The 12,754-nt window shown below is 40.4% G+C and overlaps 1 protein-coding gene across 1 annotated transcript; it reads left to right on the top strand.

Moving 5' to 3' along the window:
- Positions 1–255: 255 nt before the first annotated feature.
- On the top strand, positions 256–6,307 carry LOC131256476 (nuclear transcription factor Y subunit B-6). Its single transcript, XM_058257358.1, has 2 exons — positions 256–326; positions 5,278–6,307. Exons 1-2 carry the CDS (start codon positions 269–271, stop codon positions 5,790–5,792), a joined length of 573 nt encoding a protein of 190 aa, XP_058113341.1. The 5' UTR covers positions 256–268; the 3' UTR covers positions 5,793–6,307.
- Positions 6,308–12,754: the final 6,447 nt, after the last annotated feature.

Here is a 12,754-nt window from a genome sequence, read left to right as displayed (position 1 = left end):
TTTACCTTTTGTCTTTGGACATTGAACGGTCAAAAAACGGTTTTATAATGAAACGGCTAAAACATTCGATCAGAGAGACATTTCGTGAACAAAAATCCCAAAGGTAGCCTTATCAAATAAACGGTCTGGATCAATCGAAGAAACCCAATACAACTGCTAGAGTCTCGACATTTCTCATTCAAATACGCCGCGATGTATCAGAGCAAACCTTAAGATATAAATATATACAGAACCCTCTTTCCAACCTACTCTCTCGCAGACGAGAGACATGGACCGTAAAGGTGGTGGTTTTCATGCTTGCCAAAGGCACCATAAGTCCAGCTCCGGTAAACTAATACACCCACTTACTTTAGCTTGCAGCCCTACTATTTTGATAGAATGCACCCTTTTTTATTCTTTTTTTTGTTGAAGTGCTTGGTACTCTTGGTAGTCATTACAGTGTGTTTGCATGGTAGCGTGTAGGTACCACGAACTGATAATGGAACAAAAAATATCAATTTTATTGGTTTTGTATCCGTCGTGCTTGAGGTCCATCGCCATTGGCCAATCCGTTATGGACCCACGATGTTGCATAGTATGATGATCTGACCGTCCACCGAGTGGGTCTTGAGTTGATGGGCGAATGTTAGTAGATTATATGGTTGATTTTTGTTTATAACAGTCCAAATGATGATCTCCAGTTGGACGGATACCTGCGATCGATGGATGTCTGTACAGATGGACCATCAAGGATCATCCATCTAAGTAGGCACACATTCCATCATGGATGGGCCATGTAACAAACAACGTTTTGCCACGTTCTCAAATCTCAACCGTTCTGAATCCTTTGTTGCAAATATAACCTACTCCCATTGCACCTAAAGAAAGGTTTCTTGCCTAAGCAGATCGAAAGCTCAAGTGGATCACACCACAGGAAACAGGGGGATTTGAACTACTACCATTGCAAACTTCCTGGGGCAAAAGAAGTTTTAGATCAAGCTGATATTTGTGTTTTCCGTTCACTTAGGTCCGTGTGACCTTGTGAACGGGTTGGATGGAAAATAAAGATAAATACTGTGGTGGGCCTTAAGAAGGTTTCAATAGTCGGTGTCATTTTCCCCGCTGCCTCATTTTTTGGGCTCATGTCCTAAAATAATTTGGCAAAATGGATGAACGGTGTGGATATAACATATACATTATGATGAGGCCCACAGAATTTTGCCACGTCAACACAGTACCGACCTTGTGCATTGGTATACATGGAACTGGATTGCGTACTGAGTAAACTCTGTGGGGGTCCACCGTGATCTCTGTATTTTATCCACTCCGTTCATCTATTTTAACAGATAATTTTAGGGCTTGAAACCAAAAATAAAGTATATCCAAACCTCAAGTGGACCACACCACAGGAAACGACACAAGTTCAATGTATACTATTGAAAAATACTTGGGGCCGGCCACAGAAGTTATGTATCAAGCTAATATTTGTATTTTTTTCGTTCATCATCTGTGCGATCTTATGAACTGGTTGGATGACAAATAAACATCATCGTGGGCCCTAGAAAAGTTTCAACGGTGGAAAGCATTATTTCCACTCTTTCCTGTGGTATGGTCCACTTGAGCTTTGAATATGTTTCAATTTTGGGCTCAACCCTTGAAATGAGATGAAAAAATGGATGGACGGTGTGGATAAACTACATACATTTAGAGTAGGCCCAACAGAGTTTACTCAGCATGATAAAAGCGTACTTAACTCAGTAGGCAATCCGATTTCGCTCTACACTATCCCATCTGAGTGGGAGGCAGATTGCGTAGCTTAACGCACTGAGTAAAATCTGTTGGGCCCACCAGTATTTATTTATTTTATCCACTCCGTCCATCCATTTTAACAGATAATTTTATATTCGGAGACCCAAAATTAAGCATATCCAAAGCTCAAATGGACCACACCACGAGAAACAATGTGAATTGAACATCTACCATTGAAAATTTCTTGGAAGCCACAAAAGTTTTGGATCAAGCTGATATTTGTGTTTTCTCTTCATCCATATCTTTGTAATCTCATGAACTAAATAAACATCACTGTGGGCCCTGGGAAGGTTTCATCGGTTGGAAATCATTATTCCCACTGTTCATGTGGTATAGTCCACTTGAGCATTGGATATGCTTCAATTTTGGACTCAACCCATAACCATAGCAGGAAAATGGATCGACAATGTGGATAAACCATATACATTCACAATGGGCCCAATCGAGTTTACTCAGTATGATAAAAGAGTACTGAATAACTCATTACGCAATCCAATTTCATCCAAGTACAAATGTAAATACAGGTCCCATTTCTGTGCTAATTTATCGGCCGCCACGTAAGCAAGATGATATGTGGAATTGCATCGATAGACCCTATTGCTGAATTGATTTAAGATATCAACAACAATCTTCATAATGTCTTCAATCTTCAATCCTGTAGATTCTTATCATCTTCTCTTATCTATGCCCAGCATCATACCTCCATCATTACTTTTTCGTACACAGTATGCCTTCATCAAGCCTAGAAAAGTTGCACAGAAATTGAACTTGTCTTTAGGAATCACTTTGGTGAGCATATCCGTTGGATTCATGCTCGTGCGAATTTTCTCAAGAGTCACGCTTACTTCCTCATGTATCTATTAGATAAAATAGTGACGAACATTAATATGTTTAGTACGTAAGTGATAAATGGAGTTTTAAGTTAAATTGATACTGCTCTTATTGTCACAATTAACCTGCATGGCCTCCTGCTAAAGCCCCAATTGATTTATCATCACTCTCAACCAAACACCTTTCTCGAATGCCTCTGTCACTGCTATATACTCCGCTTCAGTTATGGAAAGAGTTATCACAGACTGAAATTTTAACATCCAACTGATTGCTCCACCTGCTAGCACAAACAAATAACCTAAAGTCGACTTTCTAGAATTCATACTGTCCGCGTAATCTGAATCCACATATCCAACTAATTTAGCCCATGTTTTGTTAAAAGTTAAGACGTAGTCTTTCGTACCTCGAATGTATCGAAGTAACCATTTCACTATTTCCCAGTGTTGCTTTTTGGGATTAGACATGTATCTGCTCACAATACCAACTGCCTATGAAATATCCGGTCTAGTACAAATTATGACATACATCAAATTGTCAACTACATTCGAATAAGGCACATGAGACATATCCTGCTTTTCTTCATCTATTTTAGGACATTGTTCTAAGGATAGCCTGAAGTGAGCTGCATGGGGAACACTAATTGGCTTTACCATATCCATCTTATACTTGATCGATATCTCCTCAAGGTATCCTATTTGCGATAACTAAAGTCTGTTCCTTTTTTTGTCTCTACGTATATCAATACTGAAAACCTTCTTTACAGCCTTCAGATCTTTCATCTCGAATGTCCCTGATAACTGAGTCTTCGGTATATTGATTTCAGACATACTATGATTGCAATCAACATATCATCAACATACAACACCAGGATATTGAATTTTCTATCATTCAGTGTCTTGTAATAGACACAATGATCACATTCACTCATAGTATTGAACTTCTGACTCAATATGAAAGAATCAAACTTTTTATACAATTGCCTAAGAGACTGTAAACCTTGTTATCTACCCCTTTTACTTCATAGCTTAGTTATTTCATATAGATCTACTCTTTTAATTTCCTATGTAGGAATATAGTCCTCACATCCATCTGTTCTAGCTCGAGATCATATTGGGCAACCAACGCCAACACGAATTTGATAGATACTTACTTTACAACCAGCGTGGATAATATTTCTATAATGTCGATTCCTTCTCTCTGAGCATAACCGTTAGCTACCAACCTTGCCTTGTATTTATTATGTTTCTTTTTAAAGATCCACTTGCATCTGATCGCTTTACGGTCGAATGGAAGTTCCACTAGCTCCCATGTCTTGTTCTTGTACGATGAGTCCATCTCATCATCTATCGCTACTTTTCATTTTTCTACATCAGACTCATCAAGTGTCTCTTGAACAGTAAATGAGTCTCTCTCATCCGTAATGAGGGAATATGCAATATTTAAGTCATCCCAGTATTTCGTCGGTATCTTATGATCTCGCGGCGGATTCCATCTCACAGGTAGCTGCTCCACCTGCCCCTATATATCTGTCTGCGCATCTGTCTCTGTTTGCGTAACATCTGTGTCAATTTAAACATCCACAACCAACCTTTCTAGTTCCTCTTGCTCCTTTTTACCGAATAAGGATCATTTGTTGAATTTAACATCCCTGCTAATGATGATTTTCTATGTGACCCAGTAATATAACCTATATCTCTTCACACCACCACCATAACCAATAAAGATGTATTTTTTGGCTCTTTGGTGTAGCTTATCTCTCTCAACTGATGGTATATGAGAGTAAGTTTCACAACCAAACACACGCAATCTTGAGTAGCCAACTTTCTGACGACTCCACACTTCCTCTGGAATTTTACAATCAATTGCTAAAGAAGGAGACTGATTCATCAAATAGCAAGCCATATTAACAGCTTCAGTTTATAGGACCTTACCCAACCCAACATTACTTATCATGCATCAGGCTCTTTCTAAGAGAGTCTGATTCATTCGCTTAGCCACGTCATTTTGCTTGGACGTGTGGCGCACTTTATGAGTGTATCTGTAAAAAGATTTTTTTTTTCTTTTTTTCTTTTAATTGTAATGTACTTAGATGCACTTACATGCGCTAAGATACATGTTGCATGTTAAGCTCAATGGGAAGGACGATACTTGTAATTTTATTAATCTACTAAAAAAACCTTTCCACATCATAAATCAAAACAAATGTTTTTCTCCCAATATTTTCTTTAGAGTTTCTGCTCCTCAGCCTCACCACGAGGAATTCTGTTTGAAGCCACATCTTTTCTTGAACCAAATGCAAGCACCGTACATGGGCTGATGTGGAAAATGTGTGTGAGATCTAGTATGCTCATCAGTCGCTCACTCTTCAAGTACATTGCACGTCTCAACGGAATCTGCACCACTGGTTATTATTTTTTCTGGCTGTCCGGATTTTTTTTTTCCTTTCTCGACAGGGCTTCTTATTGATAAATGGCTGAGATCTCTAACATGCATAACATATTGCTAGGTATCGGCACTTGAATTGGGTCGAATGACAGTAAATGGCATTCTTCAACCTTGCTTCATTTGTGTGTGTGTGGGTGGGTGTGGACGTGTGTATTTTCTTCTATTTATGATCTGTAGGTTGAAACCACCATGCGACATTTGATGACAACCCAGGGCATGACGGTGACTGCACCGTCCGCGAGCAGGACCGATTCATGCCGATTGCCAACGTGATAAGGATAATGCGAAAGGTCCTACCAACCCATGCCAAGATATCAGACGACTCCAAGGAGACAATGCAGGAATGTGTGTCTGAGTACATAAGCTTCATCACTAGCGAGGCTAACGAACGGTGCCAGCGCGAGCAGCGCAAGACGATCACTGCAGAAGATGTGCTGTGGGCCATGAGTAAGCTTGGGTTTGATGACTACATTGAGCCACTCATTGCTTATCTCCGTCGGTACCGTGAACTTGAAGGCGTCCACCATGGTTCCATGAGGGGCGAGCCCTTGCTGAAGCGGGCTATCAGTATGGGTGCTTTGGCACCGGCGGCTTATCCACCTGCGTTCCATATGGGTCATCATCAGGGTCTGTTTGGAGGAATGGCTGGTTGTTTTATGGATGGGTCTGGTGCAACCTCGTCCCATGTGGCTATGGCTGGCTATGATCCTTATTCCGGTTACAAGTGATGGAATTGAAATGAGACTATGGTCTGCAATCACCACCTTTTTCTCTAAATGGTGAGGGCTCATCCACCATCCACATGGTATATATATATATACTTCAATTCTGACCATCCAATTTGTGGGCCCCATTATAGATTAAATCATATTCTGGAAACTAACACTGATTGGATGGACCACCAAAATAAATTGGTTAGTCTGAAGTTAAATGGGAAAATCAGATGGTTGAGATTGTCCAATTAGAGTAGTCTTTGGTATATGGTCTAACACAGTGGTGGCCATGATTTGGAAGGTCTGGATTGCAGTATATGCATGCCAAGTGACAGTGGTTGAATCTACATCGTTTAGAAATTGGCCGGGGATGGACTATAGTCTAGCATGAGAAATAAGTAGATATGGTACGATATATGCTATATATAGAGACTGATGTACCACTACAAATGAGTAAAATGTTGAGTTGGAGGCTAGGTTGTGCGGTTGAAAGCACTGTGACAAAACAGCTGAGATTTTGAAATCTCATGACATTATCATTAAAATTTCATAAGCGATGTTAACGAGGTGATACTGTGATATTTTCAAAATCTCTAAGGTTCTCAAATCTTTCAGATTTTTTTAGAGGAGATGCCTCAATATTTAGGGCTCTTTTTATCTGAATACACCCAAGGTTATGTGGAAGCACCGAAATAGCAACACTTTTCAAATGCTTACCTTTTTCATGAGTAAAACACGGTTTTCACCACTCTCTGGCCTTCTTGTCCTACTTCACTTAAGGCAATCTTTCATACTTTTTAGCTACTCTCCGGTGGTCTTTTGTGCTTCACCAAACAAATCTGTCATTAGGAAAAAATAAAATACTAGCCCTTGGCCATATATCATATAACTAGGTGGGAAATGAAGAGGAGAGATACTCTTAAAGATTTACACAAACAAAAAGGTTTCTTAGAAAAATATAAACAAAAATGATCTCACCAAATGGATGAACGACTTGGATATAACATGTTGTGAAATATGTTGGAAATACCAAAAAAATAAAATAAAAATTATTTCTTTTCTATTGCCAAGTTGAATCACGTAAAAAATACATTGTCCTTAAATTCCAAACAAGAATATTACACGCACCTCCACATGTAAACTACAAAATTTGTTTTCTCATTTTTGATGTAAGACTAAAGAAAAACCGCACTTTCCTTTTGAAAATTTTCGACATTATTCCGGCGACAAAATGAAATTTTCGAATTTTTGAATTTTTTTCAAAACTGAAACTTCAACATAACACACCACCAACATGGCACACTACGCAACAAGTTCCCTTGCTAGTAGACGGTGCCATGTGGTCCCCACCATGATGTATGTATTATATTGGCATCTACTTATCCATCTTATTCCTACGCAAGCCCTGTAATGAGGCAGATCCAAATCTAGGTGGACTGGACTAAAAGAAAATAGTAGTGACTGAAATTCTATCATTAAAAACTTCCCAAGGAACAGAATAATTTTTACCTATCATTAAATCTGTTGATGAGATCACACATGGACAAAAGGAAAATACAAATATTAGCTTGGTCCAAATTAAACTTTTGGCCGACCCAATAAGTTTTTTATGGTGGGCGTTCAATCACCACTGATTGAACTGTTTCCTGTTGCGGTCCCTTAGATTTGGGTCAGCCTCGTTTTTTGGTCCATACAGTAAATGCTATTGAGATGACAAAATTAATGGATAGATGACAACCCATAGATAGCAGGGCCCATGGAGCACCATCGGTAGTTTCAGTGGACAATTGGTGTCCCAGGCAGGGATGGGAGCCGATTAGGTGACCCAGCCTCAACCAAGATATTCTCCCTTACGATGGGCCCCACCTTGACGTGTGTATTGTATATCTATCCAATCCATCCTTTTTTAAAATCATTAATAGGGCGTGAGCCCAAAAATGAAGCAGATCCAAATCTCAAGTGGACGATACCATGTAAAACAGAAGTTATTGGCAATTAAAAACTTAATGTACCATATATACATGGATATAGATAATAGGATACATATATCAAGGTGGGCCTGACATTAAGGGGCGGGCCGTCTTCGGTCACCTAATCCGCTCTGCTAATTGCACTTGCTCGAGTGCAATTCCAAGTATACCCACCTCGCATGTGGAAACAAGACATGAACATGAATGATAAGATCCGTTCATCACGCAGGACTGTCTAGATGCCAATGATATTGGTTAGATCGAATTCACCAAACAAATATCCATTAATTGGAGTTGAAGATCATTCTAATTTTGGTCAATGATCCATGCACTACATGTTTCCTATGTATTTCGATAGTTTATATTGACTTCCGTACGGTTACTTATACGAGTGCATGCGTATGAACCATACACTCTGCCAGAGTATGATTTACACTCCGAAACCGAAGTTTGCTAGGCATACGAGCGACTGGTGCCGTGCATATCCACAGGCAGGCAAACCTGGTGCCAGTTCTTACCTTTTCTGCAGGTGTGCCACACTGTTCAGATCTTCTGACATGGAAACCTGACTATTTAACTACTCAACTGGACCAAATATACAAAAGAAAATTAAGTAGATGGTCCGACCATTTATTTCCACCTGTCCACTTATTCTATATTCCAGCCCACCTGACCTGGAAAACATCCTGATTCTTTGAATAGAAGATCTAAAAGGTGTGGACCACGTGATGGACTGTTCGGATTTAACATACGTACTACATATCGACACCTGTGCTTTCATGTGGATGAGCATGACTCCACACGCGCATGGGTTTACAAAAGCTTCCAAATAAAAACGTCCCACGTTGCATGGAAAGCATTCAGTGCACTTGAAGGGGAAAATGTCTGATACTCAGGCAAAGTTTAATGCTTGATACGCAGGTATTCAGAAATTGTACACGTAGCAATTGGCATGCATGCAATAACTGAAATTAAACGGACGAAAATGTTTAAAAAAAAACTACTGTCTCCACGTAAAAAAGTAACCTCTGATTCAGTACATTTATTTTTTGAAATAAGACCATAATTTCCATTTTTAATCATCCAATAATGTTTAGCAAACCAACACTCTGATAATCAAACAAGTGTTATTTTTTCTTTGCCTGATTTATCTAAACTAGTAACCATAATGTGAACAGTTTAATTTGACTTACTGTTATTCGAAGTATGCAATTTCTAAGCACCCGTGTATCATCCATCGCAATTTTCCTGAGTATCAAAATTTTGTACCAAAAGAAAACGCCCATCTGACGGTTGCCTCTCTTGGCCTATATAAACAAATCTCTCTCTCTCTCTCTCTCTCTCTCTCTCTCTCTCTCTCAGGAGTGATGGAGATGGTCAAAAGAGTAATCTTCTATATGGCAATGGTGGTTTTGGTGGTTGGTTTGGCATTCCTACAGCACTTCATGCCCCTGTTTTTCTTTCTCCTTCTCACTGTAATTCTTGTGTACTTGCTGTATGTTGCCCTCACTCTTCCATTACAACCGTAGCGGTAATTGTGTTGGTTAAATGATGAATATTCCCCTCAGATTTGAAGCTCCTTTTTTTTTGGTTCCCTCTATACTTTATACGGGGATGATCTAATTGGACAGGTATCACCAGTGCACATGATGTGGACCGTTTGTTTAGTGGGTCATGCTATGGATCAGCAACATCATGAAATTCTCACCAATCTGACATCTACCAGTCCAGATTGATCACCATGTATGCGTGGCCGACTTGATGAGTGTGCTAACCATATCGTTGTTATATGACATGTTCAATGTTCACCTCACCTGATGAATGGCCAGGATTTCTTACATGCACAGACGTGTATAACACTCGTTCCACCTGCATCCATTGAGGTTAAATCCGGTCCTGTGCAAAGACTTGTAGAGAGAGCTTTCTCTTCGGCTATTTACCTTTGTGTGAATGGTTATTAGCATACGTTTAAAGTTATTAACATGAAGTGAACTCTCTCAACCTACGTGTTAATGCTATGCAAGTGTCCGTGTGAGGTCCGCATCATTATGCATATTCCATCCAACCCACACATCAGATGAGTCCCGTAGTGCGATGGATTGACCAAAAAATCAGGTCTATATGATCACCAGGATACCATAGAAAATAATAGACATCCACCTAAAAACTATCAAATTCAACACGTGATTTGGGGCGTTGCGTGGTGGGGCTACCTTTTGTAAATCATTTTCATTCAACAATTGATTTTAAAATCATCACACGTATTGTATTTTTTTTATTGTTATTTTTTTAAAAGATTTTATACTGGTTATGTGTAGCCCTCACCTATTTGATCCACTTCAAGGAATAAACTTCCAACCACAACGGCTTCAATTGTGTGGATCCAACTGCACAACTAAGTGGACCTTTTTTTTTTTTTTTTTCACACCCCGATTTTACCACCTATGGGTACTTGAACCCTTGACTGGGTGTTGAAACTCCTGAGATTCTACCACCGGAGCAGGAGGTGTAACTTCAACACACAATTGTGCCCCACATTTTACAACAAGTATAGTTAACGGGCTTTTTCATTGATTTAACATTTTCGTGGTGTGGCCCATTTAAGTTTAAGTTTGGTTTAGTATTGGACAATGGTCTCACTTAAGGGAAGTATACATAAATACATACTTCTAATGTGGATCCCATAATATGACTGAGCCCCGCAACTCTACCGTCAACTCAACTGGGAGATAAAATTACAATTCCAAACATAAGACCCACACCAAATATTCGGAGGTATGTGTAATTGCCATGCAGCTGAAGAAATTAAAGTTGATGCAAATAACACTTTTTAAAACCATTCATTTCTTCACATGTTTGGTCCACCTGGTAAATTAACTGGCCACTTTTCAGCCAAAGAACATTCAGCTAGGGACAACCTTATTAACGTCTGAGGTTATCATAGCACGTGCCACGTTGGCGTGTGATGAGTTTGTGTGTGGCGCTTGAAAATGGGGAATCTTGCAGCTAGAACTTGAGAATTCTTCCTTTCTAATACATTTTGCCTACGTTCCGCCTGAGGTCCACCGTACTTGGCCCATCCATGATAGGACCAGCAAGCGCTTCGGTCGGATGATCTAGACCGTCCCTATATGGCCCTACCAATAGTGGTTAATTTTACAGGGTCATGATGCTTTCAACATCCGTTTAGAAGCTACACCAATTGGATGAGCTGCGAGGCGTTCCATTATCCATCAAAGGGTAACACCCACTAAATGGATAGTCCGGACCATTGGCCATGCAGCTGAGTGGGCCAAATCATGGTAGATCATCCTCGGGTCTTTGATAATCCAAAATATGTCATGGGACCCACCATGGACGAACCCTCACCAAAACTGTCCTATGATTGGAAGATCCTAGCCACATAATCTTTGCTGCTTCTTCTGTTTGGAATGCTGGATGTGGACGCCTCTTTATTCTTTCCTTGACCCTCTATTTCTGGCCTCATACTGAAGAATTAGGGTTTGTCCAATCTGGGATATTTTTGAGAATGGGCCATTCACATATTGCTCATCAGATAAACGATCAAGATCGCTTAAATATTAGTGGTGGCAATGGATCAGACCAGTCCACTAGTCAATTGATCCCACCCACTTTTAAGGCGGGTTTGGGCCAGGCTCGAATTGGACGATACCCACCACACCAATCCATATCGCTTATCAATTGGCTAGACCAGATTAGCCCAAAATCTGAAATAAATTGATTGAAAGATAAGAATAGATACTAGAGCTGGGCATCGAGTCGAGTCGGACTGACTTGACTTGACCTAGTTTTGAAATAGACCTGACCCAAACTTGACCTAACTCAGTGCCGAGTCCAACATGCTTGACCCAATCCTAGTCTATAGGTTTAGCCTGGACTAACCTGTACCGAGTCCGACCTGTTCACAAGTACTGAGTCGGGTTGAGTCAGCACCGAGTCGATTGGGTACAGCGGGTTTCCGCAGGCTGAAATCATGACTTAAAACCTAGGTTGCAGCCTCTCCATCAGCTACACAGCATCTCAAATGGGTTGGGTTTTGGATCTAGTCGAGTAAGTACCGAGTCGGATTTTGAGTCGAGTCCAGTTACTGGGTGACTCGAATTTGACTTGGTTTGAGTTCGGATTGGAAGAAGTCTACTCACTTCGGATCAACTCGCCCACTTGGTTCGGATCAAGTCGGGTTTGAATGAGTCGGAATCACTACAAAAAAAAACAGGGCAAAGCTGACGGCCCTGTGAATGAGTCGGATGAGTTGAGTCTGCCAAGTCGAATCGTCCCATGCCCAGCTCTAATAGATACACATCCACGACTTATGTGTGTTTACACGTATCCACCAATTCGAAAAGGCTAGCGTGCTTTAACCCAATCTTAAACCTAAGTATGGTCCTGGAATGTTGCGATTACAATTAAACGGTATGGTTCCGGTTGGGATTGGACTTGAAGAGAGTTCTAATTAGGTTATGTCAGTCTACAAGGTAACAGATCATGGGTCAGGTCCAAACCAGAATTCATGGTCCGTTTAGTGAATGGATTGGACATGGGCTGACCCCTACTCGAACCCCATGGAACCCGACCTTGGTAGAGTGGGAGATATATTTTAGGTTTTTAAACCAATGGCCAATGGTAGATATAGTGCATTTCAACGTTAAAGGCATGAGTTGGAGTGCCTATGTGTTGTGTGTGACGGTCATGTGTTAAAAGAAGAGCAAAACAAAACAAAACAAATAAAAGATTTGAAGGATGTGAGACCAGCTCGAGTCGTAAGTCGACATGCCAGGCTACCAAATTATGAGTGAGATACCTTGAGATCATACAATTGATAGGGAGAAATCAACCGTTGGCAGCACTGCTGAAGTGTGGGGCCCATGTGTGAGAGCTCAAGATCAGGTAATTCTATCAATCAGATGGAAAGATCATACAACTCAGAGAGAGAGAGAGAGAAGAGAGAGAGAGAGGGATCAAATGGGGACATCATCTGCCTGGAAA

The sequence above is a fragment of the Magnolia sinica genome, chromosome 9 (assembly GCF_029962835.1).
Source record: "Magnolia sinica isolate HGM2019 chromosome 9, MsV1, whole genome shotgun sequence".
In the NCBI taxonomy this organism is placed as follows: Eukaryota; Viridiplantae; Streptophyta; class Magnoliopsida; order Magnoliales; family Magnoliaceae; genus Magnolia; species Magnolia sinica.
This window is presented reverse-complemented; position numbering and strand designations above follow the sequence as displayed.